At 40.3% G+C, this 23,283-nt stretch overlaps 1 protein-coding gene across 8 annotated transcripts; it reads right to left on the bottom strand.

The window, feature by feature from the left end:
• Positions 1-197: 197 nt before the first annotated feature.
• POMK (protein O-mannose kinase) lies at positions 198-17,868 on the bottom strand. 8 transcript variants are annotated; one of them, XM_039853932.1, is made up of 7 exons: positions 17,815-17,868; positions 16,206-16,340; positions 15,242-15,310; positions 14,876-15,028; positions 14,216-14,287; positions 13,190-13,492; positions 198-2,927 (listed from the first exon to the last, which is right to left on the bottom strand). In XM_039853932.1, the coding sequence occupies exons 6-7, from the start codon at positions 13,469-13,471 to the stop codon at positions 2,157-2,159; spliced, it is 1,053 nt and encodes a 350-aa protein (XP_039709866.1). In that variant the 5' UTR covers positions 13,472-13,492; positions 14,216-14,287; positions 14,876-15,028; positions 15,242-15,310; positions 16,206-16,340; positions 17,815-17,868; the 3' UTR covers positions 198-2,156. The 8 variants fall into 8 exon arrangements, 7 of the variants coding, with proteins under 7 accessions (XP_039709866.1, XP_039709868.1, XP_039709865.1 ...); XM_039853934.1 differs by having other exon boundaries at positions 14,216-14,257; XM_039853931.1 differs by lacking the exon at positions 14,216-14,287.
• Positions 17,869-23,283: the final 5,415 nt, after the last annotated feature.

Here is a 23,283-nt window from a genome sequence, read left to right as displayed (position 1 = left end):
CAATAAATGTTGGCTAAGATATACGGAGCAAATGGAACTCTTACACATTGCTAACAAGAATGTAAAATGGTACAGATACTTTGGAAAAGTTTAGAAGTTTCTTATAAAGTTAAATATACACTTACATGTGATCATAAAACCACTCCTAGGTATTTACCCAAGACAAATGAATATATATGTCTACACAAAGACCTGTATTTAAATGTTAACAGCAGTTTTATTCACAATAACCCCAAATTGGAAACAACCCAATGTCCATTGGCAGATGACTGGATGAACAGGTTATGATACATACACAGAATGAAATACTACTCACCAATAAAAAGATATAAATTACTGATATATACAACACATAGATTTCAAAAACATTACAGTGAATGAAAAAAGACAGATACGAAAAGGTTTATAACATACTTTATATAATCATATGAAACTCTGGGGGGAAAAAAATCTAATCTTTCTAAAAAGAAAGAGTCATTGCCTATGGCCAGAAGTGAGGAAAAGATTGAATGGGATGGGACATACAGAAAATTCCAGGAGAGAGAGAAGTGTTTTATATCTATTGGGATAGGGACAAGAGTATATAAATGTATCAAAACTCATTGAAGTGTACACTTAAAATGGTTGCACTTTATTATATATAAACCAGATTTTTGCCTTGGGAAATCAGATGGACAGTATGCCATTTACAGATGTAGGAAACACAGAAACAGCATATTTGGAACTGAGAAGTTATCTGGGAAATGTTGAGTTTGAGATGTTCTTTGTGTAGACAAGTTTTCGATTCTCCTGGGTAAATACTTGGGAGTGGAATTGCTGGATCATAGTAACTTTAACTTTTTGAGGAACTGTTTTCCAAAGCAACAGCACCATTTTACATTCCTACCAACAATGAATGAGGGTTCCAATTCTCCACTTCTTTGTCATACTTATTATTGTCTGTCCTTCCTAGGGAGTTGTGTTTTTATAACAAAAAGCAACAGTTAAAATACTATGGGCAAGCACCTTCTCTGATCAAGCATAGTACCCAATCAACCACAGGTGGTAGATTAGGGACTAATGTTATACTACTGCCCTATCCTACTACCTGTGGTGGCCTCCCTGACAGTTATGGGCAGTGGTTCTCAAAATGTGGTCCGCAGACCAGCAGCACCAGCATCACTTGAGAATCAGTTACAAATGCAAAGTCTCGGACTCTACCCCAGACTGTACTGAGTCAGGGGCTCTGCGATGAGGCCCCGGTCACTGTGATTCCCATGATTCTGCCCCTCAATGTCAGCTTTAACTACCTTATTAGGGACAATTAATATGCACCAAATCCATCACATCCTGTAAATGATGATAGTGGCCACAGAAAGAGCTTTTTGAACAATTCAATCATGTAACTCACGTAGAAGGGTGTGATACTCTCCAGTGATGAGAGACCAGTGTTGATGTAAAATGTTCACAATAATTAATTTTGGACACGGAAAACCCAGCTGGAAGGTAAATAGGAATTTCACAAGCACCATCCAAGGCCATAACACGTATTTCTCTCACACTTGCTGTTTTAAATACTCCTCATCCATTCAACATTTCAAAGAGCATGCTATCATAGTTCTCCTTTAGCTCGTTGGCAGGAAAATGGCACAGGAGCCATTCACAGAATTGCTTCACAGGACAATCATTTGAAACAGCAAAGATGGCGTCACCGATACCATGTGAAATAGACCAGAAATACTCCCGTGACCCATATGTTGATTACCATCTAAAAAAAATTCTTTGGAGAACTACTCTATGTTTCTTTCATACAATGCCATTTAAAAATCTCTACATTTCTTACAAGCTTACAAACTCAGTTATTAGGGTAGAGGAAGCCTCTTTGTAGCTACATTTTTGTTGCTTCCTTCAGATACTGGTTGGATTCACTACTTCTCTGCATCTTCACCTGGGAGTGATCAGCATTAGAAAGTAAAGCCAGATTTAAATCAAGCCTGGTTTGCTCTTGTTTAGCAAGTTCTGCCCAGGTCGCCAGGAGAGGACGAACGCTCACATGTGCACGTGGATGTCGAGGAAGAACCACGTGTCTAAACAGCAACAAGCTCACCATCAGAGCAGAACTGCTGTAACTATTCCACTTGTTCCTTGAATCTCATTCTTCACTAATTGAACTATTTTTATAGCATTTCTCTTGTCTGAGATACCACAGTGTCTCTTAGTGAATTCAAAACCTTCTGGTAAGTGTCCAGAATATCCTGGGCAGTGGGTCTCTCTGCAGGAGTCTGGCTCTTACATGCCTTATGAATATCAAACAAATGGAATCGGACCATATCACTCCCTTCGACGTGCCCTAAAAGGAAACTAGAGACATCTGGAATCTTCCAGATGTCGATCTTCTCATCATACGAGGGCATGAGATCATCGTGAAATGGCATGTCCTCTCCATAGGGCCACAGCTGCTCTGGGGCCACAAAATCCCCATGAAGCTCCCTGTGGCCACATTTCACAAATGTCCCAGAGCTGCGGTTCACCAGCGGCAAGGCGTCCAGGTCATTCACCACAATGCTGAAGTTACTTGTCAGCAGGTACTGGGACAGTGTCTTGGGCAGGTCACTGGAGTCACACATGACTAGTGTACCCCGGGGGCTGTGGTGCAGGTAGTTGATGATGCCGACATAATCCGTGGCCAGCTGCAGCCTGTGCTGCCATGTGTTCACGTTCCGGTACTTGGAAAGGTTTAGCGTTTTTTCCAGGCTGCTCAAGGGCCCTAAGGGGTGATATTCAGTAAGAATAGTGTTGTCATCCTCACAGTAACCAAGCAGTGTGACAACATGTTTACTCTGCAGGGATTTCAGCATCCGCAGTCCGTGAAGAAAATCGTCTTTCATCTCCAGACTGGTGAGCCGTGAGAGAGCAACTTTGCGTTCCTTCCATTCAGACAGAAAGACCTGAAACAAAGCCACAGATAACGTCAAACCTGGAACCTTCACCTGTGTTAGGGAGCCAGGAAACAAATTAAATATATTTTAAATGCCAGATGTGGTGCATAGGATATAGAAATTAATGAGACACAGATCATGCTAGAGCAGGAGGAGGTGGGGGTGGGGGGATCTCACTCTGGTCAGAGTTCTGAAGGCCATCAGGAGAGGGTGCTGGAAGGCTCCCGGGAGCTGGTCTAAAGAATGACTGGGGCTTGCAGGTAGATGTGGAGTGTGGGGAGAGCACTCCCAGGAGGAGGCACTGCATATATAAAGGCACTGAGTGGCAAACAGACTGGCGGTTCCAAAATACTGCAGCACAAAGCGGGAGAGGGAGGAGGAAGAGAGAAGATTGGAAAACCCTACACTGGGGAGAGGAGCCTAGCCAGCCCATCACACATCACAGATTACTCATTAATTTTAAAAGGTAGCACAGTAAACCACAAAAAGGAACTGTTCTATGGAAGGACATAGTGACATGGTCTGTGGGTTTTCGTGACTTCAGCTGTAAAAGCAGGAGCTGTAACACCACACAAACACTACATCTGCCCATCTGGGTATACAGCTACCAGAAGAGCAACTGTACAGGTCTGCCTTGGATTCTCCATTGTTATTAGTTAGAGGAAAGGCTTGCAGGAAGCACTGTAACTAAGAATCTCCCATCTTCTGCTTAAATCTCCAAAGGAAAGCAGACGACTGCAAAAGAGAAAACAGGATTGGAGATCAGATTGCTGCCCCAGGCTGCTTCTACCCAAAATGGGCTGTGTCTCTCTCTGGGCTTCTACTTCTTCTTCATTAAAAAAAGGTTATCATTTTCAAAAGCAATTTGGGGCATCATTTATCAAGAGCCTTGAACATCTAAGTCTAAAATCTACCTAAGGCAACAGTCTGAAATAGATTTTTTTAAGAAAAGCTCTAGGAATGAAAAAATCTGGCATTATTTATAAAAGCACAAACTAGAACCCATCCATCTATCAAAGAATGGGGAGTAGCTCAGTTACAACAGGGTCACCGAAAAGAATATTATGTGGTCAGCAAGACGCACATATTGAGTTTTCACAAATAAAGCATGCTACTAATGAAAGAGGGTACAAAATTGTTTTTATGATTGTTCTAACTGCATAAAACAAGACAAAATTTCATAGAAGTTGAAAAAATGGGCTAATGTTTCAGTTCTCTTTTTATGGTAAGATTCTGGGTGATCGTTTTCCTTTATACTTTTTGGTATCTTCCAATTTCCAGAATTAATATATATTCCTTTTATATTAAAAAACATTTTTCAAAAGAACTCAGAAATATTATATCAAATAGAGGTGGGCTAGAGGAATCTGAGGATTTCTTTTGGATCTGAGAAGGATGATTCATTAATGGAAAAACCCAGGTAACTACAATTGACCTTTAATATTCAAAAGTGACATCTTTTAAGACGTTCTTGAAAACCCAAATTTGAGAATTTCACTATGGATCATAATTTCTATTAAAAAGTCATTTTGTTGTGGTTGCTACACTCAAAGTTTCATGAATATAATTTTTATTTTTATATAGAACACATTCCCTCCATAGATTTGTATCAGCATTGAATTCGATATACTCTAATGCAAAAATCTTACTTTCTGTTGAGATTTGTCACTTCCTTAGACCTACCTCTCTGCACAATCATCACCAGCACTAGCTGATGGCTTTGGTTTTCAAGGCCCATTTTTCACATACAAACAGTGATCACTTTGGAGAAGCTGCAACGATTTATTTATACATTTACTCAACAATAAATGATGGGAGAGGCTTCACTGCAGACCTCGGGACTTCCTCCTGAATCATTGTTAATATAGAATTATTTTTTGTGCCTTGGATAAATGAAAGATTATTATTTATTATTAAATATTAGTAGTCTTTGGGATCACTTACAAATATATGAAACCTTAAATATTTGCAAGTCAGGGATTGTTTAAGAATCATTTTTAACATTTAACATTTTCTTAAACTCTCTTATTTGGAGAGAACAGCTTTACTGGTTTCTTTTTATTATAAAATCATGAATACTTGTCTTGGTAAAAGTTCACATACAGAAGTAGCTCTCTTCCCCCGGCATTTACATACCCATCCAAAGGAAACTTGTTAACTGGTTGGTAACTAACTAGAAGTTTTTCTATGCTTTTATGTATATTAAGGTATACTTATAAAAATAGCATTTGAGCTTGCTATTATATAAAATGGATTTCTAACATATAATATCATATTGCAACTTGTTTTCATTTAATTGATCCCTCAGAAATCTTTCCTATATGTATACATAGAGCTAGGTCATTCTTTTTAGAGTTGTATAATATTTCACAGTATGGGTATACTACATAATCTAGCATATTTTCAGTAAGGTTTTACAGATGATAATTTCTTTTTTAAAACTGAAGTATAATAAAAATTCATAAATTTGGAATGAATGCTGTCACAATGTATTGAGTTCTCTTTCCCATCTAGCTCTATAATTTTATACAGACCTTCAACATGATCTTGTGATCTATTTTTAAAGACTTGATGGACATTTAAATTATTTCCCATTTTTCTTATTAACAACAGTGCTACAATGAATAGCCTTATATTTGTGTTTCTATAAATATCTGTATTATTATAAGCTGCGTAAGTGGTGAATTACTGAATAAAGAATATGTGCTGCCCTCTAAAGTATGTGCTAACATGCACTTTCACCAACTGTGTATGAGAGAATCTTATTTTCTATAGCTTTAATCATACTAGATTTTATCAATCTGTGCCAATCTGGTGGATAAAAAATATATTACTGTTCCAATTTGAATTTCCCTGATTATTAATGAAACAGCACTTTTCATCTTTATTGGTATTTCTGTTTATCTTCTGTGAAAAGATGTTCATTGTCCTTTCTCTAACTTTCTATGAACTGTTTGCTTTGTGCTTATTCTTTTTCTAGGAGCTCTTTATATATTATTTATGTGATCGTTTATTATAAATGTAAAGGACAAATTTTAGAAAATAATTATCTTAATTTTTGTAACACAAAGAATTTAACTGTTATGTCATCAAATCTGTCTTCATTCATTTAACAAGTACAGTTGACCTTGACCAATGCAGGGATTAGGGGCACCCACCACCAGTGTAGTTGAAGATCTGAGTATAACTTAGGTGGGCCCTAAGATTCACAGATTCACAACCACCAGTTGATCCTAGAACAACTCAAGTTTGAACTATGGTCAATTGAACAGCCTGGGTTAATTGAAAAATCCACATAGAAGTGGACCTGCACAGTTCAAAGCCACATTGTTCAAGGGTCAACTGTATTTATGTCATTAGAAAATCTAAAATAAACCCCTGCTCCTATGTAATTTATGTTCTAGAGTAGGGGGCTTAAAATAAAGAAAATAAACAGGAAAAGGATAAAGTACATTGGAAGGTAAAATGTGTTTTGGAGAAAAATTAAGCAAGGAAGGATTTACAATTTTATATAGTGCCAGGGAAGCTCTCACTGAGGTGCTGGTTGAGCAAGAACCTGATGGAGGCAGAGGAATGAGTGATGCAATATCCAGGGAAACTGCATCCCAGGCAGAAATAATAGCCAGGGCAAAGGCTCTGGGGAGGGAGCGTGCCTGCAGGCTGCCAACCAGCAAGGCCAGGGCAGCTAGAGTGGAATGAGCAAGGGGGCACGGAAAAGAAGTTGGTGAGGGGGCATGTACCTGGGAAAGCCTTTCAGTTGATGAAAGGACTCTCTGGCTTTTACCCAGTGAGACAGAGGGCCACTAGAGGATGTGAGCAGAGGCACTATCTGACTTATAATAGCAGCATTCTGGCTGCTGTGTTGAGAATAGACTGAGGCAGTAGGAGTGGGGCAAGTGTAGAAGCAGAGACCACTTTGAAGGCTTCTGAAATAATCTAGGAACAAGATGATGGCTTGAATGGGGAGACGGGGATACGCGTAGAAGTCTGAGGAGATGTCTTCTGAGTGTAGAGACACTGTAATCTGTTAATGGATTAAATGTGGTTGTGAGAGAAAGAGAGAAGTGAAGGATGCCTCCCAGGTTGGCAGCCCGAGCAACGGGGCTGATAGAGTTGTCACTAAATGCGATGGGAAAAATACAAGAAGAGCAGGCTGAGGGGGACAATCTAGGACACGCTCAGTTTGAGAAGCCTTTCAGACATCCGAGCGTAGATATGGGACAGGCGGTCAGATAGAAAAGTCTAGCAAGTCCAGGGGAGAGGTCTCAGCTGCAGAGAAGCCTCCGAGGATGGATGAGGCCACCCAGGGATCAAGCACAGAAAGGGAAGAAAGATCCAAGGTTAAGAGGCATGAGGAGGTGGACCCTGCAAAAGAGACTGAGACGTGGACACCGTTATTTCATACTTTTAAATACACAGTTCATAACATCTGTTCTCCAGACAGCCTTGAGCATTAAAAATAGATCACATTAAGATCCTCCTAGAGGTCACACAAAACTAGAAGGCTACATAGAAAGAATAAAATCCATTCTTCCAATAGGCTCTAACCCAAGTTTTTTGGCTTTTTAATGTACAATACTTTCATTTTGAAGGAAAAAATTTGCACCTGCAAAAACTCTAAGTGATTTGTGATCTCCTAAAGTCATCATCATGGGCTGGGCACAGAAATGATACCCGAGGCCACACTGCCTTCTGCTCATTCCAGATCAAAACATGCTATGACCTGAATCATGCTTTGGCTGTTCAGAGCAATATGGCTGGGCCTTCTGCCTTCCGGAAGAATCGGTTTTACTATAATCTTCCTTCTTCCTCACTAGTGCTGTTGCCTCCAATCTATGTTTCAGAAAATGGGCAGCCCCATAAGACATGGATATTATTGACCTTGAGATAACTGGCAGAGTATGTACCTAGTTCCTTTAATGTACTCTTGGGTTTAAAAATCTAAAAGGAATGAATCCCCAATTGTTTCCCTAGGGTATAAGATGAGAGATGGAGAGAGAGAGGGGTAGAAATGAACTTTTGCTTTGTACTTTACCTCCTCCTGAATATTTGAATTGTATGTACTGCTTTATAATTAAAAGGAAAAAAAAGAAAAGAAATGGGTCAATCTGCCTTTCAGGGGTAAAGTTCTTCCCTACTCCAGGAAGAGGACACATGCCCCTGGAAATTCCAAACACAAACCAAAAATACACAGGCTGGGGAAAGAAGGGGTGGTGGGGTGTTTATATGTTGAGGAAACCATCCAAGCTAAGACAATATTTTATATTTTTTATTTTTAATTAGTTAATTTATTTATTATTTTTTAATCCCCACCCCCACTTCCACCCCAACCTATGGATGTTGCCATCTCCCCTTAAGAATTGGATCTCTGAAGGTGGGGTGTCTCCTCCCACGTGCTAGTGGCACGCACCCAGGGCCTGGAGTACAAAGGGGCCTGATGCACCCGGGGTATGGGTCGTGGCTCCGCTGGGGCTTGAACCCAGGACCTTCTGTGTGCAAAGCAGACGTGCTAACCACTACTCTATGGAACCACCCCAACAATATTTTATTTTATGAGGATTCAACCAATAAGCTTTTGACTTCCAGTCCCTAAAATGTGTTTTCTCTGAACCGAGCAGTAGGCTAGATGCAGAGGACACACTTCTTATGTCCTCAGGGAATTTACATTTATGAGACAACAAACCGATGACAGAAGAGAAGTTCATGGGAGGTGGGGGGTGGAAGGTCGGGGAATGACTCTTAGAGAAGCGCTATTGGAGCTGAGACCTGGAAGATGAGGACCTGGCCATGTCAGAGAAGGAGGAAGAGAATTTCAAGCTTGGAAAGGCAACTGTAAAGGCCCTGAAGTGAGAAAGGGCTGTTTGATCAACGAACAAAAGAAGGGCAGAGTGACTGCAGGGCAGGGAGTGACGATGTCTGGGATGAACTTAAGAGGTAGGCAGGGCCCAGACCTGGGAGTGTGGCGATCATGGTAAGAGGTTTGAATTTTTTTTTCCTAACAGCAGTGAGAAGCTACCATAGGGGATTTAAGGAAGAGAGTGGCATGATCTGAACTAGAAAATGACTCTGCCCAGTGAAAGGCAAAGGGCAAAAGTGGAAGCAAGGCAAGAGCTAATGGTGACTTAACTAAAATGAGTCAGGGGACAGAGGTTATTGAACAAGTTTGGGAAATGTTTTTAAAATAAAACTGATAGAACTTGCACTTGGCTTAGTTAAGGAAGAGGGGGTGAGAGGACTCAAGATGACTCCCAAGTTTTGACTCCAGCAACTAGGTGGGAAGTGGTGGCATCTACTGAGACAGTAAGGCTGGGAGAACAGATTTCAGAGGCAGAAATTATCAAGAGTTCCATACTGGACGGACTTAGATGCTCAAGAGACTTCCAAGCAGAGATTTCAAATAAATAGTTGGATATACAAATCTATGGCTCAGGAAAAAGGTACAGGCTAGAAATACAAATGTGGGAATCACCAGCATATAGAACTAGATTAAATCACCTAACAGTATATCTAAAGAAGACAAAGAAGAAGATCCAAAGAACCAAGAGGAATAAGGTTTCTCGACCTCAGCACTACTGAAGTTTGGGGCCGCATATGATTTGGTGAGAGTGAGGGCTGTGCTGTGCTGTGATGGCAGCACCCCTGACTTCCGCTAACTGGATGCCAGTAGTACCCACTCAGCCGCCAGTTGTGACCACCTCCAATGTGTCTCTTCTCATTGCTAAATGCCTCTGAGACTGCCTCTGAGTGAGAACCACTGATTTGGAGGCAAGATTAGGAACAGAAACAGGAAAGGAGAGTAATTAGCAATGGCCAACTGCTAACTGAGGAAGGAGGAAAACTAAAAAGAAGTGGTAGCTCGAGAGCCAAGGTTGCAAGGAGAGAAGCAGAGTCAACTGGATCAAGGAGTGTGAGAAGGATCGAGTAAGAGAAAGAGAAACGTCCAACCTGGAGTTTGCTGGTATCTGGATAAGAACACTGGTGGAGTTTGGAAGTTGCACTGGAAGGGCAAAAGAATGAATGGGAGAATAGGAAGGAGAGACAGAGCTCTGGCAGTTTTACTGCAGGGGAAGCAGAGAACAGGCAGCAGCTACAGAGGAGAGGGAATCGGTGGAAGAGGATTTCCTCTTATAGAGTGTGAGGTTGTAAGCCAGCAGGAATGATCCCAGAGTGGGAAGGGCTGATGACGCAAGAAACAAGGAATCACTGAAATGACGGAAGTTGTGAGAAGTCAAGAATGACATCTGAGCTGTAAAGTTCACAGGTCTGGTGGTGGGAAGATGAGGACAGTCCCTTTGGGTGACTTCTAATTTCATAATAACTTATGTAACAAGACTGGCTAAGATGGGGGTTGAGGGTGTTGAGAAATATCTGTCTCAGAGCATGGGAAGGAAAACTTGCTAAGGGAATAGAGAGGCCTGCCGGGCTGTGCTGAATGCAATTCTGAGCTTTGTGGTCATGCATTCAACGCTGCGGCTGTGCTGAAGCGCGGATGTGTAGTGGGGCAGCTGGGTTTGGGGTTCTCCAGCCAAGCATGTTGGAGAGGGAGAGGCAAGGGAGTTGCTGCAAGTGTTTGCACAAGACTGATGAGGATAATGGCTATGGAATCTCTGCTGCGGGGTAAGTGGGGACTGCACGCAGGAGTGTCAGAAAGGAAAAACATAATGGTACTGATAACTGGACGTCTTGATGAGAATGAAGAATTCTTGAAGAAAGGGTCCTAGGAGAGGAGGTGGGAGTCAGAGTGTGGGACATCAAGAATTCTGGTTACAGAAATTCGTACTGAGAAACCTAGGTCTCCCAGCTTGGAGTGTGAGGAGGGGTACCCACATGGAGAGGAAGGAAACTAGTTGTATGCAGGGGCCATTCAAATGAGGGCCAATATGGAGGATAATGAGAGTTACCCTGGGCCAAACCTGCATAGGCACTGAGGTTTCAATGGGGGCAAGAGAGACAAGGCTCCTGACCCTAAAAGATAACATCTAGGGCTCGAGATACTTTTGCCCTGAGAGCAAGTTTCAACCAAAGACACACACACCAAAAAATTCAAGGTAAACAGCCTTTTGGACACACTTTACTTTAATAAACAAAACTACGTTCCTCAAAGTTAGTATCCACATTATTAAATCTCATATGTGGATGGGCGTAATTTATAGAAGTTCCCCAAAATCAAGTCAGTTCTCAAATGAGAATGATTTGCCACAACCAAAGGTACCCCAAAATATATCCTTCAAGGTAAAAAGCAATTCCAAAAAAATTTTTCAAAAATATTCCAAGTGACTCCAATAACATGGAAACAAGTAGCCAGCCCCTCAAGGTCACCTCTTTGGAGGAGGCAGAGGTTAACTGCTAAGTCCTTTTCTCTACTTTCATCCCATCTCAAATTCACATCCCCCCTACCCAAGACCTCACCCCAAGGGCTTGATTTGTACATCCAACCAACTGCCTGTGTGACAGGACATGGACAGCTAAATGGCCTTCACATGCCCACCTCACACACACACACACAAAATCCGTTCCTTCCTGTCTACTCCACCTCGGATAATGATGACCCTATTCTTCCTGCCATCTAGGCCAAGAGCCTGTAGTCACTCACTGTCTCTCTCCCTTACACCCCATATCCAATCCGCTGAGAAATCCCACTGGCTCTACTTTTTAAGTATGACTGAATCTGCTCGTTTCTCACTACGTCCACTGTTAACACCATCATCAGGCTGTGACCACCTCTCGCCTGCAAGGCCCCACTCGCCTTCCACCCTTGCCTAGCCTCAGCCTGCTCTCCACGCACACAGCCACCTCACCCCTCGACTTGCTCCAGTGGTTCTCCAAGTCCTGCCAGGCCCAGCAGGACCCAGCCACCACGGGCCCTCAGTGACCTCGTGTGCTACCTGTCCTTCTCATCCTGCCCTCTGGGCACACTGGCTCCTTCCTGGTCCCCAGACAACCAGCCATGTTCCATTTTGGGGTCTCTGCTGGTACCCATCTTTTCTACTGGAACACCTTTTCCCCAAACATCCTCATAGCTCACTCTCAGATCATCCTGACCATCTAAAGTAACGAGCCTGCTGCTTTGTCTTCACAGCACAGGGCACGAACATATTTTATTACACAATGTTTTTTATTTTCTTGATTGTCTGACTCACCAACTAGAAAGCAAACTTCAAGGGTCTTTGTTTCATTCACTGCTGCACCCCTAGCACCCATGACAATGAACAAATGAACTCTGAAAAGAACCAGTAACCAAAAAATAAAATTAAAAAATTAAAGAACCAGTTACCCTGTTTTATGGTTTTACTTTATATAAAATCCTTTCCCTTCTCCCTAACTGACCTCTTCCTTCAAGATGTCTCCTTTCCACATTCATAGAAGCTGCAGCCATGGTGTCCTAATCTCCCAAAATAAAGCCTAGCAGTTTACCAAGCTGCTCCCCGCTCCCTTTCACCAATCATTCAATATACCCTCACAAAAGAACTGTCTTTGTTCAACAACCCTTAACTGGCTTCTAGAGTCACTGTTTCATTAGTAGGCCTCAGTTACCACAGAAATGATGACCATCAAACTATAGCACAAACTGGTTGCCAATAAGACAAGGGCTCTTGAAACTTCTATTTGAGAACTGAATTCACTCCTTTGGTTTCTTCTTAAAATAAAAAAAAAAAAAAAAACATTAAAAAAAAATTATATATAGGTATGTGGTATGTATGTATATATATATATATATATATATATATATATATACACACATATACCCATCAAGTTTGAAAAATAGGAACAAAAAAATGCCCATAACCTTTTTTACATCTTTTACTTCTTTACTTGTACTTATTTACTGTAGCAAAATTTCTATTTTTTAAATTTTTTACATATATATATAATTTTGCAGTCAAAAACAGTGTATTACATAATTTTGTATTTTGCTTTTTCCACTTATCATTATTAAGATTTTTCTCATGTTGCAGCACAGTTTCCTAACTACAGTTAATGGTTACAGAACAGTCTATCAAGAGGTTGAACCATAATCCAATTAATCATTCCCCTGTAATTATTATTTCTAGTTTTCCATTACTATAAACAATAAAGCAAAGTACTCCTTTATGCATTTAGCTTTTTTCCTTCCATTGGATTATTTTATTAGGATAAAGTCCCAGATGTGAGATTTCTGGGCTCAAGGGTAGAAATAGTTTGTTGACTCTTAACACCTAAAGCCATGCTGCTTTCCCAAAGAGGTGCCCCGCTCACATGCGATGGTAACACAGAAGTCACTCCCGACTCACCCTCTTCACGGCTCCTTCCCCAACGAGCTTCAGCTGCCTCACTTCTGTCCTCAGCTCCTCACAAGACAGCCACGGTGAGCAGTTTTTCATCTGTCCCATTCTGAAGTATCCATAGGGACAGTGACTGGGGTCCCCGGCAGAACGGCGAGGGGAAATGAAAAACTGATCAAGGCAGAGGTAGAGGAGCATGTTCATGAGGACCATGGCCAGCAGCAGCCCCACCACAGGGGGCAGTTCCCTGTGGGGTGGACTTTTTCTACCATCTTGGGGGTTCTTTTCCATGTTGTTATCCTCTGTAATTTCCTAAAATATAAAATGAAACAAGAAGTAATAACAATCAGTTTTTATTTCCATTAAGGTGTTTTGATGACAAAGGATTAAAGATGACACACCCTCTATGCCTCTTATACTCAAGGATACTGTACACTTTAGTGTCATTGTGAGGAGGAAAGAAGGTATTGAATACTAGGCTCAAACTAAATGCTCACTGTCAGCTGCTCTGATAATCATTTTTTATTACAAACCAGTCTGGGTTCATCTATTTTAGATTTGATTAGAAGGGAGGTGTCTGTGTGTGTGACTTTGTCTTTGACCCTCCCACAGTGTTCAAACTATGTAGATATTCAATGAAGAGTTGAATATAAAATATAAAATGAAATGATGTAAAATGAAAGCAAACTGTGGATCTATTAGACCAGTGGGGCCAGGGCAGAAGACAGACAAAGGAGAGCAACAGATTAGCTAGGGGTGTGGGTAGAGGCCAGAATGCTGAACCCAACTAACAAGTTGGGATGTTGCTTGGAAACTCAAAAGCTCTTTATGTTTTTAAGCAGCAAAGGCAGGCGTGAAAGTTCTATTTGGGGCAGAAGAGCCTGAGGCTGGGAGCATAGTTAGAAGGTCCTGGCAATGATCTGGAATAAGGGCTGAAGAGTATGTGAGCTAGAATAACGGTGGTGAGAATAGAGAGAGCATAACGTAGAGATGATCTTCACACTAAATAAACACCGATAAGGCGTGGACGCTCACCAGTGGAATGGACTCGGGCTCTGGCACTGTCCGGTGTGCGGCCTGTGTTGAAGGTAGGCATTACAGCTTTAGTTGTTGGATGGTGGAGGGGATGGAAGGAAGAAAGCTGAGGAAGGACCCTGGACATGGGCAGTTTGACACTCAGAGTGCTAGAGGCGGAGGCTTTTTATGAACCAAATGGAAGCATATCAATACTTTAACAAGGGATATGGCCATACCAGTTTGTGCCAGCTGAATATCAGCTCTGGGATGCATGGGGAACACCAGTGACAGAACTGACCCTGTGCTTCTTGTGTCAGAGACACCTATGACATGAAGCATTACCTTCCAGGTACACCTTCCTTCTACCAGCTCAGGTCTCTATCCAGACGCCTGGGTCTGTCAGTATTCTGCTTGGGCCTGGGCACTGGTTTGAAAATACTCTGCCACAAAGTACCATAAAGGAGGTTTGTTAAATAAAAAATTGCAATTATTTATGTAGAAAAATGGCAATAGTCCAAATGGTCCACCTCCAAGGACTCCCCTTGTGCCTGGATGTCACTCAGGCTCCTGATCCCCAGGATGGTGCAGCAGCTGCAGGGAAGTCCTCCTGCAGCTCGGCCCCCACCACTGAAGCCCAGTCAGTTAGTTTTCTGGGCTCAGAGCCCCTAGTGTCCTCACCAGCCTTTCTTTGGTCCCAATCTGTTCCTTCTATCTCCATCATTCATCTTATATTAAGCAGCTGCTACATGCCCAATCGTTCTCTAGGCACTAGGGATATGCAAGTAAATGAAACAGATGTAGTTCCTATTCTCTTGGAGCTTATGGAGAAGCCTAGTGGGGAAGACAGACAATAAATAGGTAAACAAAAGTTTATCATTATATATTGATGAGGGTTCAAGGATAGAGAATAACAAAAAGGAAGTTCTCTGGATGAAGCAGTCCCAGAAGATTTCTCTGAGGATGTGACATTCACACTGAGTCTAGAAACCAGAGAGAAAGCAGCCACAAAAAAAAAAATTTCAGGAAAAGACAACTCTTTCATACCTTCTGCTGGAAAAAGTCCAATCCACCTGCCATTCATCGAGCTGGAACAAAAGACACCGATCAAGCCACCTGCAAAGTTAACAGGAAACAGCACTTCTCTTGAGGACACACTGCAGCTGTAGTGTCAAACAACCCCCTTCTTTGAATGACTGCTGTCTCACTCACTCAGAAACTTTGTTCTCTGAATCACCAGAAACTTTGCAACTCAAAGTCCTATCAAGTTTGACCTGAGGTCAGGTCAAACTTTTTTCTGTAAAGGGTCAGATAGTAATTATTTAGGTTTAAGATAGGTTTGGGGGCCAAAAGTTGAAATTGAGTTGATAACCACATAATTGTGACTTGTGGTGCAAGGAGCAGAAGTGAAAAGTGTAAGAGGCTACGTATTGTCTGTCACAGTTATTCGACCGTCACCAGAATGTGAAAACAGCCCCAAACACTACATAAACAAATAAGCATGGCTTCATTCTAAAAAAATTTTATTTATAGACAATGAGATTTGAATTTTATATAGTTTTCATGTGTGACGAGACTATTCTTTTGATTTCCTCCACCCCCAACATTTAAAAAGATAAAAATCATTCTTAGCTCACAGGCTACAGAAAAAAAAAGTTGGCCAAGCCCTGATACTATACCTCTGGGTCTGTTGCAGGCCATATTTCCATTCTATGCATTCCCTCTATGTAATCTCATCCATGAACATGGCTTTCATGGCAATGTAAACGCTGATTTCCAAGTCTCTACTTGTGGCCCAGATCTTTCCCCTATACTTCAATCAGCTGGCTCTTCAAGGTCTGGGACATGTCTCTCCTATCCCCAGCCCCTTCCTCCTGGGTTCCTTCTCTGTGACAGGCACATGACCCACCTGCTCACTCAAGTCACAAAACCTCCATCCCCTACCCTCTAAACCAATCAATCATCACGTACAGTCAATTCTATCACCCAAATCTCTGTCGGATCTATTTACCTCTCCCTTCTTGGTATCCCAGCACGGTCTAAACCACCAGAATCTTAGTGGGCTTCTGCAACAGTTTCCTACATGGTCTCCCACTTTCTTTTCCAATGCATTCTCTGCACAGCAAATGGGATCTTTTTTTCTTTCCTGAAATGTGTCAAGCACAGAGAAAACTAAAAAATAAGATCATGAATATCCATTCGGTTTTGTCAGGTAACGCCGCATCATACATTTTAAAGATCTTTTTTAACGATATAAAATATTACATATATAGTTGAAGCCCCTTTGGATCATTCCTAGTCCTATTTCACAAGTTGGTGTATGTCAATAATGGTCAAACTGTGGTCCCTGGACCTGCAGCAGTAGAGTCATCTGGGAACTTGTGAGAAATGCAATTTCTTGAGTACTCACTCCAGACATATTGAATCAGAAACTGTGAGGTGGGGCCCAGAAATCTGTATTTTGACAAGTCCTCCTGGTGATTCGGAAGCATGCTAAAGTTTGAGAATCACTGGTGCATATAACTCCATATGTGCATTTTTATTTCCACCATGAGCCCATCTCTTAAAGAAGGCTATAGCCAACCTCGACATCCAGCGGGCTTTTTTTCTTTTAAAGGTATATTTCTAACGTAGGCTGCCCAGAGCTCAGGATAAGGCTGTGTGGGCAAAGAAACCTTGCCCGGAAATAAGCAAAAAGATACTAAAAGTTCACCTGAAAATTATATGATCGTATTAACCAATGTTACCCCAATAAACTTAATTTTTAAAAAAAGACACTAAAAGTTACTTGTTCTTAAAAGTACCGGGCAAGTTAAGGAATAAAGATTGTAGTGACCATTAGTTGGGTAGGAGAAATTCAGGCACTGTGTAGACACAAAGGATTGCTAACATTGATAGGAAAAAGTTGGTAAACCAGGAAAAAAATTGAGAGCCACTGCTCTACACTCATGGCTTAACTTAAAAAAAAAAAAAAAAAAAACACCAAGAAAAGCAATGGAACATAATTAGTGTTTTATCAATTTACAAAATATTGCATACAACCATAGAAGAAACAAATTATTGTCAATAAAATTTAGAGTAGAATCCTGTTCTGCCAATAAAACGTAAGTTACATTAAAATAATTATTTTAAATATTCCAGATCCTGACGTAGCCTTAAGGTTCTATAGTAAAGGCAAAGGACGGAGAAGACAACATTACTAAATAAAACAGCTAATTCTTCCTTTCCAAAAAGAGCAGCATACGTTTACACCTAACACAAAGCTTGCACCTAGAGGCTGCTAGCAGTGCGGGCACGAATAAAGCCGGGGCGAAGGGGCTGAAGCCTGACTTTTCATGTCCCTCTCGCACGCCAGGCAGGACACAGAAAGGGCTGCACAGGTGGACACTAGCTGCCCCGCGACAACGTGGCCACCGGCTGGACTCCCAGCAAGCCGCCCAATAAATAGGCATGGAGCAGCTGCTCTATCTTAGGAAGCAGGCCGGGGCAGGGGCGGGCCCTGAAGGAGGCTGAGCTGCCCTCCGCACCTGCCCACACTACAGCCCCGGTCTCCCCCGTGGCGCACCCAACTATTTCTCTTCCTGCTAACCGCACAACGGGACCCGACCCGCCGCGCCTACCTGCAGCCCCTGGCCGGACTTGCAGCCTTCCACGCCTGCGCGACCGGAAACGAGCTGCTGAAAGACCAGCTTGAGGCTGCCCCCTCGTGTCCGCCGCCCTCAGCGCACCTGGAGGCCCGGCGCTACAGGGCACCAGAGTTTGAGCGCATCGCGGATTCCAACTCAGGAGCACAGATCGGTCAGTTTTATATTCTGACTTCTTTCAGAGCGTGTGAGGACGATGATATGTTGACCTATTATTGTTTTAGCCTGGAAGCTCAGTGGAGAGATGCTTAACATCCAGACCCTTCAAAAAGCTCCCAGTCAGGACAAAGCAGGGCTTTCCAAAGGCTGGTCCTCAGACCAGATGCTGATTCTTCACATCTCCAGGGAAACTGTTAGACGTGAATGTTCTCGGCTCCATTCCATTTGGGGGGGGGTAAGCAACACCCCAGTTTTAACCAGGCTTCTGGGAAGTGCTGATGCCCTGAAGGTTGAGAACCACTGATGCAAGAGAGGCTCAGCGGCTTAGCCCAGAACAGGAAACGCCCCAAAAGAGGAGCACTGTCTGGAAAAGGGCAGGGAAGTTGGACGGCTCGACATTTCACACAGGTGTTTGTACCTGGTGGAAGATGAGGCAGTAAAGGTTGCAACATTGAAAATCCAGCCTAGGATTAGATAATATTTTGTTTGTTTAAATCTGAAGTATTTTCTACTTCTACACTGACACATTTTCTAAGTATGAAATCAAAAGAATAACACGCCGTGCCTTATAAAGCCAAGCCTGCACTGGTAATTCAAACAATGAAAATTAAAAATAACTATAAGTTACTTGCCAATCAGATCAATAAATAACAAAAAGAATGGTAATGCCCACTGTTGATGTACAGAATCTAAACGTTTCTATGCACCATACTTGAGTATAAATTTGTATAACCTGTACCAATTACTCTTGTGTATAAAGGACCTTAGCAAATCCCTTTTCTAGGAATTTCCCATGCAGAAATAACTGAATTTACTAAAATGATAAATATTATGCTATATATATTTCACAATAAAAAAAGATGTTATAGATCTATATGTATCGACCTGAAAAGACGTTCATAACACATGACTAAGGGTGGGAAAGTAATCCCATTTAAAAAAATATAACCACTATATAAAAAATTCTATTTTATCAGTGATAACCATTATATATAGAATAGATTTTGGGGCATTTAAAATTTTCCCTCTTTGCTTAAATGTATTTCTTAATGTTTATGTAATTAAAATGTGTTACTCCATATTTTTCTTCCTCTTTTCTTATTTCATTCCCTTGCACTTCAGCCTCCAATCAATCCTGTGGCAGGAGCAGTGGCAAGAGTAAAAGTGGCTGGCAATGAGAGGCTGTAGGAGCCCAAACTGAGGGAGAATAATCTTTTCCATTCAGTTAAGCTGCAACTCCAAGAGGTTAGAGGCGAACTCCATTGCTTCTTTTTTCTATCTGTCTTCCCACTGTTTTGGCCTAATTGTGGAAGTGGGCAGTTCCTCATTGGAACTAGGAGGTTTCTGGCTAGAGGACTGAAATGAGGAGCTCTGGGCAACTAGAAAGTACTGGAAAGAAAATGGAAGGGGAGAGGATCAGGAAAGCAACCCCATAAAGTTGTTTATGAGCTCTTGGGCTCACCCCTGACCTGCAATCATAAATCTGATGCTAATTGGCATGCCAAAGACTTTGAAAATGGTGCTAATGGATATACTTCTGCTAAGGTCCCAGACTAAGTACAGGTGATGCTCATATGAGACAAATCAAATAGCACTACAAGAATTTGAAAAGTGAACTAACTTTGGAACATAGCCCACAAAAGGAGGGTTGGAAATTGCAGCCTATACTTAGCTATGGCAAGCACTTGCTAAGATAAAAATATTGACATTCTCCATAAGGTTTAAACAAGAATCATAGTCTCATGATATTAAAAATTCCAAGGATACAGCACCAAATTATTAGGCATATAAAGTATCCCTAGAATCTCAACACACATAGGAAAAGACCATTGACAGTCACCAATGACAAGATGATGCAGATGTTGGGATTATCTGACAAGGGTATAAAAACAATTATTATAAAAATGCTCAATTTCACTTATATGTGGGATATAAACCTAAAAGCAACAAAGGAACAGGACAAACAAACAGAGACTCATGGACATGGACTATAGACTAATGGTTACCAGAGGGTAGGGGTTGGGGGAGGAGCGGGGAGGAAGATGGGGTAAAGGAAGTCAAATATAGGGTTTAGAGGGAGGGAGAAGTAGGTAAAGGGGATCAAATATATGGTAGCTGAAGGAAACTGGACTTTGGGTGGTAAACACAAAATAGAATATACAGATGTTAAATTATAATGTACACCTGAAAATTCTATAATTGTATTAACCAATGTTATCCCAATAAACTTAATTCAAAAAAAAATTTAAAAAAAGAAAAAGAAAGCTCAATTATGAGCACTTCAGAAACAAAAGTTAAAATAGAAATTATCAGTAAAAAAATAGAAGAAATTAAGAAGAATCAAACATTTTTAGAACTGAAAAATAACCAAAACAAAAAACTCTGAAGGGATCCAATATCAGAAGGGAGAAGATAGAGGAAAGCATCAGTGAACTTAAAGACAGATTAATAAAAATGACCCAATCTGACCAACAGGAAGAGATAGAATTAAAAAATGAACAGAACCTCAGGCACCTTTGCGACAAGAACAAAATGTCTAACATTCTTGTTATCAGAGTTCCACAAGAGAAGATAAAGTGCTGAAAATATATTTGATGAAATAATGGCTGAAAATGTCCCAAGTTTGGTGAAAAATATAAGCCTATGGATTCAAGTAGCTGAGCAAATGGGATAAATCCAAAGATATCCATAGCCAGGCACATCGAAATCAAATTGTTGAAAACTAAAGACAAACTAAAAATTTTGAGAGCAGCTAGAGAAAAATGATGCAAAACCTATCAGTGAACAACTATTCTCGTGACAGTAGATTTCTCATCTGTAATCATGAAGGCAGGAGGAAGTGGCAAACATTTTTCAAGTGCTGAAAGAATTGTAAACCCAGGATTCTATACCCATGAAAATATCCTTCAGGTATGAAGGTTAAATAAAGCCATTTTCAGATGAACGAAAACTAAGAGAATTTGCAACCAGCAGACCTACTCTGAAAGAATTGCTGAAAGAAATTTCTTCAGGCAAAAGGGAAATGATACCAGAAGAAAATTTGGAACATCAGGAATGAAAGAAAAGTAACAGAAATGTTAAGTATCTGGTATAAATAAGACTACTCGTCTTTTCTTGAGTTCTTTAAAAAATACGTTTTGTAGTTAAATGCAAAAAAGTCTAAAATCGTTTGATGGAGTCTTCCATGTAAGCAGGGTTTTCAATGTAAGTATGATACCTATAGCATAAATGGTGGAGGGTGAGGACACCTATATGATGGTAGTTTCTACATGTCAACTGAAGAGTTAAAATATTGATTCTAAATAGACTGTAAAAAGTTAAGTGTGTATTATATAATTCATAGAGTAACCACTAAAAATAAAATAAATAACAGGACAAACAAGAAAATCTCCAAGCACTTGGCAATTACAATACACTTCTAAGTAATCCATGGGTCAAGATGACATCTCAAGAAGGGAAATTAGAAAATATTTCAAACTGAATGAAAATCAAAATACAAACTTTCAAAATATCTGAGATGCAGCTAAAGCAGTTCTTAGAGGGAAATGTACAGCACTAAAATGTATATTGGGAAAGATAGGTCATGAATCAATCATCTGCGATCCCTCTTTAAAAACTAGAGAATGCCCCGAACAAGGCTGATCCCGTCTGGTCTTGGAAGCTAAGCCAGGGTCAGGCCTGATTAGTACTTGGATGGGAGACCACCTAGGAAGACCAGGTGCTGTAGGCACAAAAAAATAAAAAATAAGGGATTGTAAGCTGACAAGGTCCTTGTAATCCGTGAGGTCAACCAAGGGTTGCCTCGCCTAAAAATAAATTAATTAATTTAAAAAATAATAAAAACTAGAGAATGTACTGTATACTTGAAATTTGCTGAGAGTAGATCTTAAATATTCCCACCACACACACATACACACACAAAAGTGAACTATGTGAGGTTATGGATGTATTAACTAACCTTAATGTGGTAGTCATTTCGTTATATATATATGTCTAATCATATTGTATAACTTAAATTTACATAATAACTATTTGTCAATTATATCTCAGTAATGCTGTAAAAATACTAAATCAAATCAAGTAGAAGGAAAGAAATAATAAAATATGAGAGTAGAATTCAATGAAATTAAAATTTTCCATTATAATTTTTTAAAAGCTGGTTGAGATCCACTGACTTGGTGTAATTGCCCACTAGTGGGTTAAAACCCAGTTTAAAAAACATGGAGTTTTTAAATAACAAACTCCAGAGGGAAATGTTCTGGACCTTGTGTTCGTTTATGTTAATATTTGGGATATAACCAATAATGACTGAGTTTAAACCCTCACAAAAAGATGTAAGTAATCACATTTGTCCATTGTGAACCCTTCGTGACTCCATCAGGCAGATAATCCCTTCTGCTTCTGTATTTCTTCAAAAAGCCAGTAAACATTTTTAAGGTACTGAGATGAGTAGCATACTATTGGTCTCTTTCAAAATTGAGGTTCCCGCGGGCAGTGATGGTGGTGTCTTACTAACTCCAGCTTTCCTTTATGTGGGTAGTATCTGTTGCTATTTACCATATTTAAAATTTTTTAATTTTATTAACTCATATGTTATGTTATAATAACTCATATAATGTTAACAAAAATATCATCTATGAGTTTTCCAAATTAAAAAACAGAAAAATGGCATTTCACAGTTTTGCAAATCTATTTAGTCTGACTTAATAGAAGATATCTAGATTCTCACACCTACTTCTACATTCAGTCTGCTGCAATATGATGTTTTGGTTGAGTGTAATTAGAAAATCTAGACTCATACACATGGATATATATATATAGTTGGACTATTTTAATAGTCTTTTCAGAAGTTGTGGATATTCTTCAAGACTACACCAAAATTTGACAAGTAGTAGTTTTTCAAAGGTTAGTTGTAATGTGGAATCTGCAATCTTATCACTATACTTTTTGTACTATTACATCTTGTAATTTGAATGGATTGTTTATCCATACATGTTAATATCATAGATGAGTAATTTGGAAAATATTGTCTTGTTGAGTAATGTAGATATCCCAATTGTTGACTTATTTAATTATATAAAATATAAATGGTATTTATTAATATCATCACTTTGATTTAATTAGAAAGCTGTTATGCTCACCATGGTAGATTAAACTTTTCACTAGAAAGCTCAAATTTTATCATTGGCAAAATGCTTAGTTGTTTTCCTTGATTTTTGAGAAAATGTATGCCAGCCTCCAAGTATGAATAACTACAGTTTAACAGTTGTTTGTTCTAGTAAAACT

Source organism: Pteropus medius, unplaced genomic scaffold, assembly GCF_902729225.1.
Source record: "Pteropus medius unplaced genomic scaffold, Ma_sr-lr_union100, whole genome shotgun sequence".
Taxonomy (NCBI): Eukaryota; Metazoa; Chordata; class Mammalia; order Chiroptera; family Pteropodidae; genus Pteropus; species Pteropus medius.
The sequence above is the reverse complement of the archived record's forward strand: the minus strand, read 5'-3'. Positions and strand labels throughout refer to the sequence as shown.

What these genes read in the sequence shown, in the direction of transcription:
- POMK (XM_039853928.1), bottom strand. Translation starts at nt 15,274, where the DNA reads ATGGCAGGTGGATTGGACTTTTTCCAGCAGAAG. An exon ending in TGGACTTTTTCCAGCAGAAG is followed by an intron (nt 13,493 to 15,241) that starts GTATGAAAGAGT and finishes TTTATATTTTAG; the next exon opens with GAAATTACAGAGGATAACAA. An exon ending in GGGAAGGAGCCGTGAAGAGG is followed by an intron (nt 2,928 to 13,189) that starts GTGAGTCGGGAG and finishes GCTTTGTTTCAG; the next exon opens with GTCTTTCTGTCTGAATGGAA.